The sequence below is a fragment of the Jaculus jaculus genome, chromosome 1 (assembly GCF_020740685.1).
Source record: "Jaculus jaculus isolate mJacJac1 chromosome 1, mJacJac1.mat.Y.cur, whole genome shotgun sequence".
NCBI classification, from domain to species: Eukaryota; Metazoa; Chordata; class Mammalia; order Rodentia; family Dipodidae; genus Jaculus; species Jaculus jaculus.
This window is the reverse complement of record NC_059102.1, coordinates 62799278-62820491: the sequence shown is the minus strand read 5'-3', so window position 1 is coordinate 62820491 and position 21214 is coordinate 62799278. Positions and strand designations below refer to the sequence as shown.

At 34.8% G+C, this 21214-nt stretch overlaps 1 protein-coding gene across 1 annotated transcript; it reads right to left on the bottom strand.

The window, feature by feature from the left end:
* Nucleotides 1-403: 403 nt before the first annotated feature.
* On the bottom strand, nucleotides 404-18559 carry Anxa1 (annexin A1). The gene is made up of 13 exons (XM_004653104.2): nucleotides 18367-18559; nucleotides 14076-14154; nucleotides 13882-13990; nucleotides 13199-13293; nucleotides 12271-12384; nucleotides 10800-10890; nucleotides 9020-9099; nucleotides 8372-8428; nucleotides 6467-6560; nucleotides 5321-5416; nucleotides 4264-4322; nucleotides 2641-2763; nucleotides 404-742 (listed from the first exon to the last, which is right to left on the bottom strand). The coding sequence occupies exons 2-13, from the start codon at nucleotides 14139-14141 to the stop codon at nucleotides 686-688; spliced, it is 1041 nt and encodes a 346-aa protein (XP_004653161.2). The 5' UTR covers nucleotides 14142-14154; nucleotides 18367-18559; the 3' UTR covers nucleotides 404-685.
* Between the last annotated feature and the right edge of the window lie 2655 nt (nucleotides 18560-21214).

The window sequence follows — 21214 nt, the reverse complement described above, 5'->3', positions numbered from 1 at the left end:
TTTTTTTAAACCTGTACAATTGCTATTTATATAAAAAGAAAGTAAAACAGTATTATTTCTCTATAAAATTTTGTGGTTTTAAGAAATATAATTACCATGAAACAATTATAAGAAGGTTATTTTGCTGTTTATATTTTATCTCTAAATTGGCACACGAAATTCAACAGATGTCTAATTACAATGCTGGTTCTTCTCCAAAAGAAAAAGAATTCCTCCACAGATATTATCTCTCTCTGTGATATATATACATGTGATGAAATTTTAAGTAGTCAATTTTCAAATTCTGTATTTTCTTCAAATCATCATGTGAAGTGTGTTTAATGAAATAATTATAATCTTGAATTCAGTATCAGTCCCTTGTAACATTAGACAATCACAATGGAAGAGCCAGTAACACACCAACTGTCTTATAAAATTATTTTATTTTCAGCTACATAAACATCTATCTCAGGTAATATCAAAACAACTTGTATATGGGGATTTCAAGCTTAGGGTAAATATAACTACAGCACAAGTTTGTGTGTCTATTGTGTAGATCTATGATGCAAAAATGATTTATAGGCTGTATTTTTCAGAAAGTTGACTAAAGTGTGACCCCACTGGAACAACTTTCCTTTTGAAGCCTATACAACACAATGAAAGCTACATTTAGGAAATCTTCTGGTAATGAGCATCAAAGGAATGTCTAGTTTCCACCACAGAGAGCCACCAGGATTTTTTCATAGTCTCCCTTGGTTTCATCCTGTGGATTAAAAAACAGAGTACACTTAAAATGGTGAATATTGTAGTCAATAGCAGATACTTTATTGTAGACGGAGTATGGTATTTCTAGAGTTAGATTGGGTCACACATTGTAGTATCTCATGTATCTGTGACCTTTGATCACAATACTGCTCTTCTAATTAAATAGTATGGTAAAGCAGATAACTGATAAATATGACTATTGTTCAAAATTACTAATGTTTAGGAATTGGAATAAAATTTCCCTGAATGAGTTACATTTTATATTATAACAATTATTTTCTGTGTATGAAATTATGGCATAATAAAAAATAGTTTTATATTGTACATAACCAACTGTCTGATTCATTCACTACAAAGAAAACATTTTGGGCTTATAATTTTCTTTCTCTTAGTAGATTTTGATTGTCAAATACAAATAATGTTATAAATCTAAATTATTATCTTTCAACAAGTTCAAGTATTTGAGTTTTTATATCTATTTTTTCAACACTCTAATGATACAACTTGAATATGCATTTAAAATATTCTACACAAACTAAAATTTTTGGAACCAAATAAAATATCTAAAGTTAGTTTTAATATTTAGAAACTCATTCTATGACTAATATTAATTGCACACTAAATTATGCTGCATGTCTATTCTAGAAGAAATTGTTAAATATTATAGAATATTTATTCACAGAAAACCACTGATTCATGATTTTGCTTCAGAACTGTGCCTACTTCTCCAATAGAGAATATCAGATTTAACTAAGTGAAAGTTACTTTATAAAGTATTCCTCTAAACATATTTAAGTCATCTGACATATAGATTGTACACTTTCAGCAAACTATTTCTGCTTTTAACCTCCAAAACATTATAGGCTATTGCCAAATCCTTTGGTTTCCCTTGAGAAAGATGAGGAGACCCTATTGCTGAAGACTTACATGCCTGAGTGGCAAAGTCACTGAGCAATCAAGCTGGTGCTGAGCAGAAAATCTTCTCCCTGTAGACTAGCCAACTAGAAGCAGGAAAAAGCTGCACTATATGCAGCTGTATGGGAGACAGAAGTCATCAGTGATGAAACAATGAACACTGGAAGCCTCAAGTTTTGCCAGACAGGCCAAATGACCAAATGAATGCAATAGTGGCATGTCTGTTCTGGGGGAAACCAACTGCGCTCTAATTGAATGGAAGGGAATACATGCCTGGTACTAAAAACATAATCAAAAGCCTATGACAGGGGAGGTTATTGCCCTTAGGGGTATAAAACCTGTTATTGTCTGGATAAGTATATATATTATTCTCATCAAATTGCCCTGAAAGCACTATACTTAATGTTCATATTCATATATTAATGCTACTCTCACTTCTGGTTAGAGAAAGTTCTCTTTTCAGATGGCAATGACCACAGATGGGATGACCCAAAAGGCAACATAGTCCTAAGAAGAAGGGATGAAGGAGTGTCCAGCACTGAAACATCCCACACCCTCCAAGACTCAGGGTCTATTGCAGAAGAGGTGGGTGAAAGAATGTAAGAGCCAAATGAAGGGCACCACTTCTTACAATGCAACTTTCTGGACAGAAATTGGCCTTGATACCCATGACCTCACAGGGCCTAGCAATACCTACAGAGGTCCCTTATAACAGGAGAAAAAGATGATGACATCAAACTAAAAGAGAGACCAATGGAGAGAGGGAGGGGATATGATGGAGAACAGAGTTATGAAGGGAAAGTGAGGGAAGAGAGGGGAGGGATATAACATGGTTTATTGTCTGTATTTTATATATATATATATTATACATATATATATGTATTATATATATATATATATATACATATATAATATATATGTATGTATGTATGTATATAAACTCTCATTTGTGGAGGTACCATTATGAAGGTCATAACATACCAGAATGGCTTGACAAAGAGAGATATTATATAACTTCTGGTAAAATACTTTGATTTCATTCATGTCGATTTCAGAACGGGAGACCATGATCCTGATCAATGCTTTATGACGAGTCCCAGCTCCCTGTCCAGAGAAATCATGATTTGTTAGATTATGAAGGACATGGATTTTAAAGAGATCTCCCTTTTACCCTCCAACAGTCAGTCTCTCTCTCTCTCTCCCTCCCTCTCTCTCTCTCTCTCTCTCTCTCTCTCCCCCCCCCCACACACACACACACAGAAACTCATGTAATGCCAAGTAGTAATGAAATATGAAACCAACAATTATGTTAGTAGTAGGTACAAAGAGTTTCTACAATCTCCTGACTTTCCATCATTCAGTCCTTTCTAGAAAGGAACTATCTGGTAATAATAAAGTGATTATTTTTCAGAAATTGCAAACTGAACATTTAGTCCCTTTGTATAAAGTATTTCAGAGGTCTCCAATTGCTTTCAAACTGAACACCTAATCAGGGCTTTGAATGCCCTGCATAACTAAACAACCACTTCCACGGTGCATAATCACTCTAGTTATTGTTGCTGTCTTGGGAGGATCAATTCTCTCAATTCTGAGTTAATTCTGATTCTTCCTGTTAGCCCATCCTTGCTGTATCCCACTTATATTTCTTCCTCACCCTCTCTTAGCTCATTTCCACTTAAAAATTAATCTTAGATTAATTTACAGCAAAGTTATCATGGTCTCCAGAGTAGGGGAAAAATGTCCTCTTTCCAATAGAACTAGATATTCACTCCCCATTACTCTTCTAAGTAGCACAGTAGAAAACAGCAAGCCTGGGGCATTGACTGTGCCAACAACTTGTTTGGCAACTAGATGTACTGTGCTGTCAGACCAGTTCAACACAAGGAACATGTGCCTTACTTCACAGATGCCTCAAATAGTATTTGAATAGTTAGTTTTCTCTCTGTCTCTCTGTCTGTCTGTCTGTTTCTCTCTGCCAAGTTTCTCTCTGAAGGCCTCCTTACTTGGAAATTGTGAAGAAAAAAAAAAAACACAAAGGTTACTTCATAACTATTCTTTTGAGAGCTCAGAATATAATCATAGTGGTGGGGCCATGTGCGGTACAATTCTTGCTAGAGAGTAAAAAGTAAAATAGGTGAATCATCTCAGATACACCAATTTCTACTTTTGTAACCATAAAATGGCATTGTTAAAGACCAACTATTAATCCATGGCATGAAAGAATTTGTACTAAAAAAAAAAAAAAAACAAAGAAAATCTGTAAAGTGGATAATTATATAATTCACAACTTGTGTGGATGTGGTACTGAAACAACACATTACATGATAAATTAGACCAAGGTGACTCATGTTTTCAGCAAAATGCAAATCAGTCATATTTTAATAGCATATCATATTCTTACATCCCATATCATATTCTTACATCCTTACACTAAAATGCACCAAAGGTATCTGATTCTAATATGTCAGAGTACTACCTCTTATACTGAATGAAGCAATGCTTTTCTTTAAAGGAAAGATATGTAATGTGATTTGTAAGCAATATTAGGGTTCCTTTTCTATACAATTACTTTTTCTCTAATAAAGCATATAGGAAGAATGATACCTTCATGGCCTGATGAAGTTTCTCTGCAAAGAAACAGGGGGTGCTGGTAGCACACTTCACTGTAAGGGATGCAAATTTCAGCAGATGTATTAATTACAAAAAAATAAAGATGCATATGAGAGAAATAGGAAAATATTTTAAAACAGACTTCTACTACCCCTCCTAAAACGGTACATTTAGCTTTAGAGAAGACAGAATGAATGGCTGTCCATGTGGGGATTTTCAGTATTGTTTCCTCTGTTAATCTCACATATTTCGTAGCTACATTAAATCTACCACCACAACTCCAATAGTTGGACAGACTTTCTTTCTGTCCAGGAGGTTAATACATGTAAATACTTGATTCATGTTTCTAAAATTTCAGCTTTAAATGCATCAGAACAGGACAGGTTAAGTATAAAGTACCGTCCAAACAAAACATTAGCTCATGTCAGTCTGCAGGGTCCTTTCTTTATCTTGCTTCCAAACTGGGATTTGTGACAATAGCTCTGGTACTCACCAGAAGCTTGTTAGAAATTTAGAACCCAGAATTACTGATTTAGTGTGTGCAAGGTAAAAGGGCTCCAGACAGAGTCATGGGCATGGTCATGTTTGCAAAGCATGATGTAACCACATTGATTCCAAGCCCCACTGGTCTTCTGAGCATCTGTGGGAACATTCAAAAAATTTAGATATTCAGAAGCCAATTCAGACCTGCTAATTTAGAATCCTACACTTATCCAAGACCATACAACTAACAGTAGTGGTTCACCATGATGCAAATGCACATTTATCGAATTCTAAGTCCTATGCTCTCGATGGTCACACAGAATTGGCCAGTGGTGCACCTAGTCTGGTGCACTGCTTACACTTCTCTACATTTTGAAAAAGGGAATAACATCTGTTACCATTGAAAAGGTTATTACATCTCTATTTGGCCAGTTTGATGTATTGCTTCTAGCTGAGTACTGAATATAGATACATCATTACTAAAGGTTTATGCTTATTGATTTTACTAAGGCAGCACTGAAACACCAATTCAGGTTAGAGAACTCTTCCAGTGCAGGACTATACATACCAATGGCTGTGAGGCATTTCTCAATATCACCTTTCATCTCCAGGTCCAGAACTTTGTTCATATCATGTTGACTATACTTGGTATATTTCTGAAACACTGAATATTAAATTAAAAGTAAGTTTGGGGGACTGGGGAAATGGCTTAGAAGTTATGGCATTTGCCTGCAAAGCCTAAGGACCAGGTTTGATTCACCAGGACCCACACAAGCAAGATGCACAAGGGGGCACAAGTGTATGGAGTTCGTATGCAGTAGCTAGAGGTCCTGGCATGCCCATTCTCTCTCTCGCTCTCATAAATAAATAAATAAAATATGTCTTTTAAAGTAAGTTAGGTACAAAGCATCCTAGTATTGATTTTTCAAATTTTAGCAAAATAGGGACACTCCTTAAGACCCCTGAACTTTAATCACAGTGTTTGAAAGTGTTAACATGACTGAACATTTTGTGACTATTTCATCTTCTCCTAGGAATGTGGCTCATATGACTATTTTGGTATTCCAGTACATTTTGTGAACATGTTTGCAAAGTGCTAACAGTATTAGAAATGGATGTGATTGACAAATTTACCACTCACGACAATACTGTTGCCAGCCAAGGCAAGAGTTCATCCTGTCTACCAACCAGTCACACAAATGTTCCTTATTTATCATTAGAGATAAGATAATAAACTTTGGTTGCCATTATATATTGTCTTCCAAAAAACACAGATCTCAGTCTTGTGCCAAAGGAAATAATTATGTATATTGTTTTTTTTTTCATTTATGGAATATTGACCTAGTCTATTCTTTATTTAGCCCAGAAGGATTTTTTGTTTGTTTGTATTAGTTTGCTTTATTTATTGAAATTTGAATTATTTTCTATTTTATATATGCCTTTTGTAATAATACCTGCCCTAAAACATTGAAAGACTATAAATAGAAAAGTAGAGAAATGACATTTCATATACCATTGTTACAGATGGGTTTGCAATGTTATGAACTGGTGGTTGTACAAAGTTGGACAAAGAGACTTAGAGCAATAATGGGTCAACACTGCTATACCCATCTGACATGTAAGGAACACTGACTAAGACTGCCTTCTATTTGTCTCAATAAAGAAAACAATTCCATCTTTCATAAACATGTTACAGGAAAATCATTCTGGTTACCTCTGCGCAGATGAGGGTAACTTCTAGTGGTCAGAATTGTATTGAACACATTCACATCTGTCCCCTTTCTTCTTTCTCCTGCCTCATATAGGGCCTGTCAAGAATCAGCAAGTAAACACTTCACTATTTGCTGCAAGTATATATGCACAGGCTGTGGGATCTTCTCAGACTGTGGCAGCTTTGTACTTAACACAAAGTAGGTAGTACTAAAGACAAGAGGCTTCTTTTATTTGCCAAGTAACTTCACAGTATCTCAAGGAGATTTTCCAACACTGTAAATTGAGTAGATGTTTTCAAAATATATGTTTAATTAATTAAATTGCCTTAAATTATGCTTTGTCCTAAGACAACTCCAAGGGACTACCAAAAACATACATTTTATTACTTATTATTTAAAGAAGTTATCAGCAAGAGGTGATAACAATAAGTTAATAATTTAACTACAGTGAATAGCATGCAGTTTTCTAAATAAACAGTTATTTGCTATTATATGTTTTGGATTCTGATGCTATATTTTTGAATCCAAATTTTAATTCTGAAATTTAAAAGTAGCATAATTTTAGACAAATTACTGAATTTTACTAAATCACAATTTTTCTTCCTTTGTAAATGACAACAGTAATTCTAGAGGTATATCTCTTAACTCTGAAGTATAAAATTTATATAATCAATAAGTAAATGGAGGTGGAAAATACCCTACTATTTTACTGAATATTTATGAAGAATTGATATAGCAAATAATATTCTGTGAAGAAAACATAATATGATTTACAGGGATTTTCTTTCTTTTGGTTTTTCAAGGTAGGGTCTCACTCTAGCTCAGGCTGACTTGGAATTCACTATATAATTTCTGGGTGACCTTGAATTTACAGGTGACCTTGAACTCATGGAGATCCTCCTACCTCTGCTTCCCAAGTGCTGGGATTAAAGGCGTGCACCACCATGTCCAGCTGGGATTTGCATTTTTGAGATATAAATTCTAGGTCCTAAAATGCCCCATTTTTCTAAAGTTGCCAATGTTTTAAAATGTTGACAACTTCACCAAAAATATGTACAGTAATATATTTGAAATTACCATGTCTATCTGTAGCCCTACCACCCTGAGCATGCCTGATCTCACCTGAAATTACCATGTTAGATATTATAATTTATATAAATTACATCATTGTAATACCATTTTATAATATAATCTGAGCACTCAGGAGCCATAGATTATTACTAAAATTTTTTCATATTTAAACTTTATTCCAATAATCATCATTAAAAGATTATTCAATGTGTTTACTCTTTTAATTTTACTCAATATTGATTTTATTTCCAATCTAGACATAATGATACATCCTGCAATCCCAGCATTTGGGAGACTAAAGTAAGAAGATTTGAAGTTTGAACCAGCCTGGATTAGATACCAAGACCTTGTTTCAGGGTGTGTGTGTGTGTGTGTGTGTGTGTGTGTGTGTGTGTGTATATATATATGTGTGTGTGTGTGTGTGTGTATACATATATATATATATGTGTGTGTGTGTATACATGTATATATATATATATATATATATATATATGTATATGTATGTATATTCATGCATTATCTTTCTTATGCTAGTTAGAATAAGAAATCAGAGTTTTCTCAAGAAAATGGCTCTTGAAAAAGCATATCAAACACACATTGTTTTTTATTTCAGTCCTCTACATTTATAAAGACATAAACCAGAAATTTAAAGACTATATTTTTCACTCTTAGGCTACAGGAAATTGTATTCTTATATTCTCATTTAAGGAATGTCAAAGAACCACTGGCCTCTCACAGGATCTGACTTTTTTTTTTTTCACATGAAGAACATTGAATGATGACACCACTGAAGGTAGGAAGAAAGTCTCTGGGTGTATTTCTCAGTCAGTGCTTACCCTGGCATCTGTATCAGCCAAATCCTCATTCACACTATAATTCTCACTTCGGTCACCCTGAAAAATATTTTAATTTTTGTAAGCTTTTCTGTAGAATGCAATCATACGATTAATTTAATGCCCCAGTATCCATTATTATCTTCAAGAAAAAGAGGGTGAATAGGATATTTGTCACTTGCAACTACATGGATGAAGCCAGAGAACATTATAATAAAGGAAACAAGCCAAAAAAAAGAGAAATGCCACTTATCTCACATAGGAGTAAAACCTTGGTTCATAGGCAGGAATATATTGATAATGACTAGGAGAGGTATGGTGGGGAAGAAAAGCTGACAAGATATAGCTCAAAGTGTGAAAAGTATATGATAAACAAGATGAATACATTTTTAATCTATCAAACAGCAAGGTGACCATAATCAATTATATAGTGTATATTTATAAATAATTAAGAAAACAAACTCAAAATTTTCATTCTAAAAACTGATAGGTAAGTGAGATGTAGATATATTATCTACTTGAATTACTGAATCCACATGATATACATGCATTAAAATTTTGTTATAGGAAAAGTTCAAAGCTAGGATTTTTTACTATTCATAAGAGCAAAGTTTTATTTATTTATTTATTTTTGAAATATTGGAGTTAAACCTTAGCAAGAGAAAGCAAAGCCTTCCGGAAGTCTCCAGAGGTGTCTGAAGTGATGTCTTTAGCCAGATCTCTCTTCAGCTCTGCAAGTGAGAAAAATAGTTGATTTTTCAGTAAACTAATGAAAAATCAAGATACTGAAATAGAATAACAGTGTCTGTTATATCCATACTATATCTTATGATGCCAAAAGTTTCAATGACTTATAGAACATATTTAATGTACATTTTTTATGAATAGAGAGCAATTAGAACATGTAAAATTTTTAAATTTTTATTTATTTATTTATTTATTTGAGAGTGATAGACAGAGAGAGAGAGAATGGGCACGCCAGGGCCTCTAGCCACTGCAAACAAACTCCAGACATGTGTGCCCCCTTGTGCATCTGGCTAATGTGGGTCCTGGGGAATCGAGCCTCGAACCAAGGTCTTTAGGCTTCACAGGCAAGCACTTAACCGCTAAGCCATCTCTCCAGCCCAAAGAACATGTAAAACTTTAGATTATCAAATCTATTCCCTATAGTTCAGTGGAACCAATTTTAATTATACTATAAATAAAAACTCATAGATAAAGCTTTATTAATAATAACTAGTAGTTTGCATACATTTCCAGAAACTATTCTGAAATGCAATATATTGTAACTGAGAAAAAGGTAGAAGTGATAGCTTTAACTTTAAAATTTTACTTTACTTTAAAATTTTAAGAAACTCATAGTTGGTAAATTTTTAATGATATGCATATATGTAAATTTATTTAAACCCTATCCACATATACCTACTTAATTACTTAGAATCCGCTTTAATGTAAAAATAACAGAATTTATATTGAATAAGAAACAGAGCAGCTTAATAAGGTAGTGTTGGACTATGTCTTGGTAATAGGGACACAGGAATATTTACATTTTAGCTGTATTTTGTTAAACAAAAATTCATTATTATGCCCTACTGATTGTTATTGCTAATAAATGTACTTAAGACAAACATTTGGTTATGAAATAAAGATTGTAGAAAATGTGATTGAAACTTCTTCTTTTTGATTTATTTACTAAAGTGCTCTATCCATGCTTTGTTGCAGTCTTGGTGCTTGGTAAGAAAATCAAGCAGAAAGTCTTCACAGGGACACATATTAGTTTGAAAATCAAATAAGTCATCATCTCAGAGAAACTAGAAACTGTGGAAGTCCTTACCATGTGCTCTGTGAAGCACGGGGCATAGCACATAAATCATAGGCCTCACGAGGTGGTTTACTAAGCCTATGATAGCTTTTCATCCTTGCACTTATAATGGTAAATTTAAGGTTCCCAAAAGGAATAACATGCTTATTCTTTTACCTTATCAAACATCAATGCAAAATATTTGTTCATTAATACTCATTCTTTTTTATAGATTCTTTTCAAATATGTAGGATAATTTTATGTAATAATCTTAGAAAAATAAAAAACATATTTAGAAACTTCTTTAAATTCAATATTTTGAAATGAAAATTTTATTATAACAATCTTTCTCATTAGTTCTAGATGGGCATTTTATGTTAAAGTATAAGCTCTGTGAGGGTTAGGATATGAGTTCCTTGGTTTCCTATACATGAGTGTTGGTAGGCAATAGTGTGTACATTCAGTGAAACTGTCCAGCCAATAAAAGAATATTTTGAAACATAGACCTTATAAAGTCTTTTATAAAGACTTTATGCATCTTTATAATTTTATAATTAAAATCTAAAGTCTATTTTAAGAGTGTTCATCTATCCCACTAAGTCACTTGGTCTGTTGGATATGAAAACTTACCCTCACTGTAAACTCTGTTAATTTCTCTGATTTCTTTGTTTGTTCTTGACACAAGAATCTCAATCAGAGTATCTTCATCAGTTCCAAGTCCCTGTAGTGAAAGAAAAAAAAAGTATAAATATTTTTATTCAAAAGATCCAATTAATTTTCTCATAAAATTTCTTAGAATTTGTCAATTTTGATCAATATATGTTTTTAAAATATATATACTTTTTATTTATTTGAGCGAGACAAATAGAGAAATAGGCAGGGAGAGAGAGAAAGAGAGAGAATGGGAGGGTGGGTATGCCAGGATCTCCAGCCACTGCAAATGAACTCCAGATGTGTCTGCCCCCTTGTGCATCTGGCTTAGTGTTGGGAGCTATGAACCAAACCTTGGCCATGTTGACAGAAACCACGATATAGCAAGTTAAGTTTCTATTTCCTCATCTAATGATCTTTTACCAGAAATGAAGGAGCCGTTACGCCTGGGTGATAGCCTCTCCTGGTGCTGCCCGTAATTGATGAAGAAACAAAGAAATTGCATTTAACCAGTAACTCTGTGATCTCCGGCCTGATTATGACTCCTTCCCCCTACAACCCTATAAAAAAACCTACGTGTAAAAAATAAACTTCGAGACCTTGACAAATACCTAGCTTGGTCTCCTTCTTGTGTCTGTTTGCCTCCCCCGTTCAGGTTAGCTTCTCCCCGAGTCCTTGTTCAACTCCCCGCTGGCCGAGGCAGCTTAGATGTGTCCTGAGGAATCGAACCTGGGTCCTTTGGCTTTGCAGGCAAGTGACTTAACTGCTAAGCCATCTCTCCAGCCCTTTGACCATAATAATTGATAAGCATGTGATCTGTGTTTATTACATTACACTAAAACAAAGTGGGCTCATTTTCAGTATTTAAGGATGTTAAAAATACAGATATTTGACTCATACAGTGAAATTGAATGAAGAATACATGTGTTGATATTTATTTATTGTTGCATCTATCTATTAATTGATGCATTGAATTAGTAATTTACTTATTCACTGAAATCTGACTGATTAATAAACACTACACTAAATGATGATATGGCAACAATGACAAACAAACTTTCACTGTACAATGTTTACAAAGAAAGGGACTTCCAGGCTGAGGAGATGGCTTAATAGTTAAGGCACTTGCCAGTGAAGCCTAAGAACTCATGTTTGACTCTCCAGATCACATATAAGCCAGGAACACAAAGTGATGCAAGCGCAAAGTCACGCATGCACACAAGGTGGCTCATGCATCTGGAGTTTGATTGCAATGGCTGGAGGCCCTGGAATGTCACTTCTTTCCCTCTCTCTCTCTCTCTCTCTCTCTCTCTCTCATGAAAAAAAAATAACAAAAACAGAAGGAAGGAAGGAAGGAAGGAAGGAAGGAAGGAAGGAAGGAAGGAAGGAAGGAAGGAAGGAAGGAAGGAAGGAAGGAAAGAAAAGGACTTTGCCAAATCAGTTCATTTACCTTCATGGCAGCACGCAGTTCATCTGCGTCAAACTGAGCTGGAGATTTTAGCAGAGCTAAAACAACTTCCTCCAAGTGACCTGTAAGGGCTTTTTTCAGAGCTTCATCCAGGGGCTGTCAAAAAAAATGATAATGAGACTATCTTATGAGTTGCTTGCTAGGTGGCATAACAAGGTAGCATTAGCTAACCTTAGGTCACAACTGGAGATCCCTAACCCAATCACATTTTACAATTCATTGTCTTTGTGCTAATAGCATATTAGATGTGTAAGCATCCTATCTTAATCCTTTAAAATTAGTGGATTTAGATGAAATTTGATGAATATACTTGCAAGTCCTTAACGTGTGGGATTCTCAATATTTTATGTAGCAAATTATAAAGCTTAAAATACAGGAAGTCATTTGTCACCAAATAACATTAAGAATACTTTGCTAAGAATACTTTAATACAAATTTATCAAACTTTCAAAGGTTTGAAGATTCCATTGAGCTAACTGGCACTATAATAAAACTGAGATTTCATACTTTCTTAACTGCACTAATGTGAAAAAGCTACCCATATTTGTTGCAAAAGATATAAAATTCATTTCTAACAAAAATTAACATGCGAACTTTAGATGTCTGTATTAAACAGTTTTAGTTTTATCAGAAAATAATTTCAATCAGAAAAATTCTTTGCTTCCCATAGTAATTTTGATATTCATTATGCTCGAGTTGATAACACAGCTCCCCTGTCAAAAAAAACTTCTCCAAGATGGCTCTTGTATGAACACAGTAGGTTTATTAGAGTTGATTCAATTACAATCACAAATGACAGGAGCACAGTGTTTAGAAGCTGATAGACTAAGTAAGGGAGCTATGCTTCAGAACTCATGTGTAAACATTCGTATGCCCAAATCTGAAGCCTTAGTCCACCCTTCTTACTCACCTTGCCTTTCTCCTGGAGGTATGCAGCCTTGATCTGCTGACGCTGGGCATTGTTTCTCTTGGTTAAAATATCAATGATGGTTGCTTCATCCACACCTGGAAATAAAGGATGCCCTGGCTTTAATATCAGTTTTCTTAATCATGAAAACTTGATATAAATAATCCATTATTAAGATTGTCTCTTGGAGCTTATTACAAAGTTAGATTATGACTTTTGTATCAGATGAAAAGAGCTCTGCTTCTCAAGCTGCAACACATGGGGGGGGGCATTTCATTCAACTGGGAAATGAAGAGCCAATCAAATATTCTCAGACCTCAGTGTCACAGAGCTTCATCTGAGTTCAAACCCTGAGTGTGAAGAGAGATTTTTGGTTTCAGTATCAGTTTATACCAGAAGCAAGCTTGTTTGGATACTGAGTTGCAGTAGCAGATATTTCATCATTGACCAAAATTTCCTACGTACTGAAAAAAATGATTTTCAGTTTTTTAAACAGTCTTACTATGTATTCTCAATGTAGCAATCTTGCTGCTTTAGCCTCAGTCCTGGGGTTACAGGCATGTGCCATTATGTGCAGCTCAGCCTTTTTATTTTCTAATGAAAATACATCATTCAGGTGTGATTCCAATAGCTATTCAAACAGCTGATCTGAAGTGAGGAGGAGACTTTTACACAGGCACACTCACCTTTGACTGTTATAGCTTTGTGCAAAGCTTCAACATCTGAGGATGGATTGAAGCTGGGATAGGGGCTCACTGCTGACCCAGGGCCACCTTTAGATGATTTCACAGATTGCTATACATGAGAGAGAAATAAATTAATGCTTATTCCATCATGTGGATTTCTATTGTAACTAAATCATTTTATTGTCACTACTTACAACATATTCCTGTTCTTGATTGTCAATGAACCAGGCCTGCTTGAGGAATTCTGATACCATTGCCATTTTAAAGAAGTTTCTGGAAAGAAAATGAGTAGATGCTTTTATACAAGAAACTCAACATTAACAAACATTCCTCTAACACATATAAGGTCCAGAATTAGAATTGACTTGTCCTTACCTGTTAGGATTAGACCCAGGAACATGTATGAGCATCTTAAAAAAAAATAGACTTATTCTAAAAGATCACCATAGTATCCTCTCCTAAACTGGAGTCTTTTTTGGTATAATGTCTCCAAGCTTCTAGGGATCAAATGATGTCCAACAGTAAGCCTGTGGTCTGAAGAGAACAGCTGCTGATGTACTTCACTTGTCTAAAGTTACAGACCACCCACCATATTCTGAGCACCAAGTGTGCAAAACCTTTAAATGCCACCATTGCTAGCATGTGCTCTCCGTGTGAGAGCGCAGATGTGGAAGCACAAAGGCTAAGGGAACTTTCATGGGAAGTGCTGACTCCCAGGAGCCTCTGTCTGAAGTATTCTTATGGCTGAGAAGCATAGTCTACAAAAACATCTAGAATAGAGCCATGCTTAAAGTCAATACAGGAAGATGGACTCTGAAGCCAGCCATATCCTCTAGCTCTTAGCAAAGCTTAAAGACACAGTCTTATTTTAGGATGTAAGAAATATCTGAAGCCGGAGTGGTGGTGCTTAATCCCAGCACTCGGGAGGCAGAGATAGGTGGATTGCTGTGAGTTTGAGTCCACCCTGAGACTATATAGTGAATTTCAGGTCAGCCTGGGCTAGAGTGCAAGACCCTGCTTAAAACAAAAAAGCAGAAAGAAAGAAAAGAGATTTCTGTACAGTAGAAAAGATTTCACTATCACCTGCTGCTTAAATGCCAAAGTTAACATCACATAGATACCAGGAGGAGAATATTGTATGCAGATTTTATTGCTGACACATTTGTCCTGTGCTGTGTGGAAACAAGCTTAATCCTAGATCCTATGAGCTCACAAAAAGTTTTCTTTTCCCTTTTTTATTGTAATGTTTGAAACATAACTAAGTTTTTAACAGCCTACTCTACTATCTTATTTTAATTTAACAAATACTTCAACTAGCTACTACTGAGCTCTAAAGCCAAGTTCATCCCAAGGAGCAGCACCAGATAATTTGAAAACTTGGCCTATACCTAGAGTGACCTATATGAATGTTAATAGTGTTTTACATTTCTTGTGACAAATAATCTTTTGGAAAATTTGCATTTTTATGCCAATTTCAGTGAATTAAATATATAGATTCCTTCTTTGTTTTTAAATCAGGGTCTTACTCTGACCCAGGCTGATCTGGAATTCACTCTGTAGCACCAGACTAGCCTCAACTCAGCCTTCTAAGTAAGTGTTGAGATCAAAGGCTTGCACTACTACACCCCGGTAGATTTTTGTTTTGTTTGTTTGTTTATTTTCTTTTTTAAGGTAAGGACCTGCTGTAACCCAGGCTGACCTAAAATTCACTATGTAGCCTCAGAATGGCTTTGAATTTAGGATGATCCTCCTTCCTGTGCCTCCCAGGTACTGGGATTAAAGATGTGAGACATCACAATTGGAAATTCCCATAATTGTAAATGGGTAGCTTTATATGATTGGCATTTATTGTGAATATTTGTCCTAAGACAGCCGTGTTCATTTTTCTTTCTGAGATTCATGAAAGGTTACTTCTAGTATTTGTAAGAGAGGAAGTTGAACTCTGTGGTTTGTGGTACCTTCCTGGTTATGACACTGATATTTCTATATTAATTGTAAAGCACAAAGAAATTTGTGCCTTCTGAATACAAAATCTTACATATTCTTTTAAATTAGAGACTCAGGAGACAAGGATAAAATCAATATTATTTTAATAGTTTATACTTGAAAATCAAATTAATTAGCAATAAACCTATGGAGACTATAGCAAGTTTCTCTGCAGCTCTAGAGAGTTTTTTTTTAAATTTTTTCCCTTATTCACAATTGTTCCTTGAATTTATATTTCATAAGTCCCACACCTACTCATATGGAGAAGAGATAATTAGTCTATAAAATGACATGATTTTGAAGACTCAAAATCTTCAAAAACCAGCCATGGATGTTTTGTTTAGGATTTTGGTTAAGGAGATTTTGTTGCCTGGAAAGCTCTTTCTTCCTTGAAATACCATATTTTTAGTCCAACAATCTTAGTGAGGACTTAACATCAAAGACTCCTTACCCCACCAAGAAGCGATCACTCAGCCCACAGAATTACACTGGGTTTCCTTCCAAGGCATCTTGCCTTTAACCCTCCAATGGTCTCACTATTCTGCACTATCTCATTCTATTTATATGTCTTTGTCTCCAGCAGCAGTATATAAGGACTCTGACAGCCCATTATACATGCCCAGTCCAGGTCAAAGACTCAGATGTTTACTGTGTTTATATGCATCACTAAGCTCACAAATAGGATTTTTTGGGAAACACTTTAATTTAACAGACATCTTCCACCTATAAGTATAGGAATGGAAGAAAGAACTGAGGTATTATGGGCCTTGCTTTATTTCTCTTTAAGTGAAAATCTGATCTGAAGTTTTTGAACAAATCATAGCTAAGAGACATTATAACTCTGAAAAATCAATCTTAAAATTTCCCATTTATAAATAGAGGTCTAAAAATTAACATAAAGAAGGGAAGATATTAAACAATTTGATCAGCTATCTTCCTGAAAAACCTAAATTTTCAAAGCAAAGGAAATTGTTAACTTCAAAATTGTTTATGGTTGGTCATTAAAAATTAATAGGTCCTGTGGTTTCACTCTCATTTTCTAAATGTAACAAATTAATAGAATTTTAGGGACATAAGAGCAATAGTCTCAGTGAGCTAATATTACATATGAAAATCAATCTTCACACGTTTTGATTGAGGCTAAGTGCTGATATCTACCTAGTTTGTTAATAACATTATTATAATTATGTCAACATCAGGCAAATATTGGGTATCTGCCAGATAAGACTGAGCCTGGGGCAAGGATAGTAACTTTACTACTGAGAAGGAAGCCATTTCAGAATTGAGAAGCCAGCATTTTACCACATTTGAGTCATTTGAAATATGCCTTGTCTGCAGCTACAAAACATTCCTCAGGACTGAGAAGAGCATTGATTTCTCAAAGTTCAAACATAATTTTAGGCATAACCATGGGAAAAAGGAGCATATCTTTCTTAATTAACTCACATTAAACTAAAAATTAAGGCATTTAATTAGCATTTAAACTGAACTAAGAGAAAAATCCTCGAAGGGTCACTTGCCATAAAGACTAGCCAATGATGTGGTAATGATATTTAACCTCTCACTTTTGCAAATACATCCAGCACTGTAAAACTCTATATTGACTTTTTGCCTTCCTAAGGAGGCTTTGTCCTTACCTCATTCAACAATCAAAACGCTATTAAGTGGAATGGTTGTGGCATTCCATGGGATAATTTATCTGACACCACCCAGGAAATATTTCCTTTCCCCTTAGGTTTTCAAACCAGCACTGGAAAAGCCTGTCTATGACACAGAGATTACAGGAAAAAGAATGTGGCCACTCCCTGTTTAAATGAAATGAGTAACAAACGGACCTTCTTAAATTATATGAGTAAACATAACATTAATTTCAAAACGCTAATTAAAAAAGGCACAAGTACTATTGCCAGGGCAGAGGCTGTTTAGTTTCCCTTATAAAAGAGAAAAATCAGTTATGAAAGTCTTGTTCTTCTTAAATCATTCTGATATGCCGATTCTTTTTCTCTGGACCCTCCACAAGTATCCCTCCCCCAGCAGGATACATTTGTAAAGCCCACAGCTCTGGATTCACATGTTCCTAGGAGGAGTAAAGAAAACACACATTCCTTTAAGATTACCAGGGGACAAGTACATTCTTTCCTTCTTTTCCTTGGTAACAACATAGCAAAGAAGTAAACTCACCATACTTTGGAAGTTACATTTCTTAGTTAAGAAGAAAACAATAAAAGATTCAAGTTGTGATTTTTAAAAGATAAATACCCATTGTAATTTTAAATGAAACCTTACCAAACGCAGTTAAATACAGTTAGTCATAAAATCTATAGGCACTACACCATTTAAGATCTCAAAACTTTTTTAAAAGCCCAAAGCAAATCCAAGTGTTTTTAATCATTTTGTAAGTTTCCAAAACAATCAAAAGTAGCTTAAATGAAAAAAAAAGCTTACTTAAAATACCACCACCACCACCACCACCAACAACAACAACAACAAAAACTTTACCTTCTTCCAAGGAACTAAAGAGAGGTTGTCTGTCCTCTGAAGGTTTCAGTCTGGAAGCTGAGGGTTGGGCTCCTGATTTTATAGGAGATGAACTGAGGCCACACCTAGCAACCAGAAGTTAGTAACTGGCTGCCTTTTGTTTGAAGTACAACGCTCAGTTCTGTCCAAAACCAAAATGAAACAAGTCTTGCAAAACTACTCACTAAACCAACTCAGCTGACAGCCTAAAGGAAATGAAGAGGAAAGCTAGATTTTTCTCTCCTGTCTCCCCTTCCCTCTGTTAGAATTCAACAGTTTCAAGTCTGTAGTGCTACCTGCCCCAGTCCTCATGAAATTATTGTCACATTTTTAACTTAAGTAGATTATAGAATTTAAAAACCCCACATAGATTATAGAACTAAAGCAGAAAAGGGAACACAGGGCCTCAAGATTGAATTTCAGCTCCTCCACATACTATGTGATCTTGGGTGCACATTTCACTTCTCTGGAATTGTTTATCTGTTTGCATGTGGGAGTAATATTACCAAGAGTGCTGACCCACTAAGATTCCTGTGATAACTGAGGAATCAATTCATTGTAAATTTTAGATTTATGCTCTGGTGAGTAATTTTCTGTTTATATTATACCATTAATGTTTTTGACACTCAAATAAAGACATTATATGGCCGTGTATAAATAAGAAATATGAAAGAAATTAAACTCCAGAATGGATCAAAAAATCTGATCATAATGACATTCTATATAACATCTTGATGTTAGATGAAGAACTATTCGCATTAATTTTTAATAGAATTGCAGTTCATGTTAACTTAGGCCCTTAACATTATAGAACAGTTGGACAATGAGACAAGGAACCAGAACTGTAAATCACAAGGATTAACAATGATCACAGAACAGGTATCATAAGAAATTTCCCACTTGATTTAAGGAAGGGAAATCTATTCCAGGAAACTCAATAGTGACTCACTTTTATTCTTCACCAAACCTTACCACACAGTACCTGATTTTCCTCTGAACCATGCACAAGTGTGACTTATCTCACGGTATTTAGTGTGTTGTTCTTTTCCCTGTAGATCCCCCTGGTAATTCTAGTCTATTGATGGATAGACTAGAAATGATGGCTCACACCTGTAATTTCAGCAGGAAGGCTGAGGCAGAGGAATTGTTATGATTTAAAAGCCAGCTTGAGCTACATATAAATACCAGGCAAGCCTAAGATTGAAAGTAAGACCCATCTCAAAAATAAAATAAAATAAATAAACTTGAGTGTGGTGGCTCACGCCTTTAATCCCAGTACCTAGGAGGCAGAGGTAGGAGGATTGTTGTGAGTTCAAGGCCACCTGAGAGAACATAGTGAATTTCAGGTCAGCCTGGGCTAGAGTGAGACTGTACCTTGAACAACCAAAATCAAAGCAACAACGAAACAAACCTCAAAGAAAATACATTTCCAATATTGTCAATAGTTAAAGCATACTCTGATCTCTCAATGACACCATCCTTTAAGTAGAAAAGTCATATAATCTGAATACTTGAGAAAATGTCAATCAGTATTTTGGAACCTCCTCCATGTATGTGTTGAAAATTAGAATTGATGATGGGCTGGAGAGATTGTGCAGTGGTTAAGGTACTTGCTTACAGAGCCGGCATACTTGCATTTGTTTCCCTAGTACCCACAAAGTAATGTATGTGTCTGGAGTTCATATGGCAAGAGGTCCTTGTATGTCCATCCTTGTGATGAAAGGAAATTGTGGCTCTTTTTTTCCCCACTCTTTTCTCTGTAAATAAAATTATTTGTTAAAAGAATCAATTAATTATCTACTCATTAATTTGATTGATATCAAGCCAAATTGATCTTGATGGTTGTAAATTAGTTTTCCAATGCAATAATTATATTGTCAGGTGAGAAAGGAAAATAATTATATAAAATCTGGTTAGTTCCCTTTGCTTTTTATTTCCATCTCACTCTTAACTTCAGTAATGGAAACATTGGCACATTCATGGATAGTGTAATGAAGGAAAAATATTCATGTCTTTAAAATTGAGTTAATAATAAAAAAGAAACCCCTCATTTTATTTTTAAGAATACTTTAAAAATTATTTTATTTATTTGAGAAAGAGACAGAGGGAGAAAGAGAGAATGAGAGAGAATTAGAGAGAAAGAGAGAGAGAGAGAGAAAGAATGGGTATGTGCCCAGGGCCACTGTAAATGAATTCCAGATATATGTGCCACCTTGTAAATTGGGGAATCAAAATTGGATCCTTAGGCTTCACAGACAAGCACCTTAACTACTATGCCATCTCTCCAGTCCTCATTTTATTTTTGATTTCTGTCATTCATAGTATAGACCAAATGGAATCACTTTATATACTTGTATATAATTGGAAAAGTAAACACAGTGTTTTTGGTAGAATTATGAAAAAAAAGAATAAAGAATACATTTCTAAAACCAACTTCCAGATGTAACTCTAAAATCAATGGAAAATCCCATATATAAAAATAGGAACAGGCATTAGGCAGGAATATTGCTATGAATGCTCTATAAGAATAAAAATTTCCTTTTTTTAACTGCACAGTAAAAGTTTCATGAAAGAATATACAAAACATGTTTCATTAACTTCTAAGGGACACTCATGGCTTAAAATGCTGTATGTGAATGAAATGCCACATTTTCAACCCAGAGCTGTGACTCACTACTCTTGCTGTTTCTAGAGGACAGGATGATTCATCAGCCTTCTGTACTTCATAAAGAGCTAGGAAACCAAGTAAAGGAAGTGAAGTCAGGAAAAACAGCCAAAACAAACCAATATATATGTGGTGTGTGTTTGTGCATGTCTGTGTGTGTGCGCA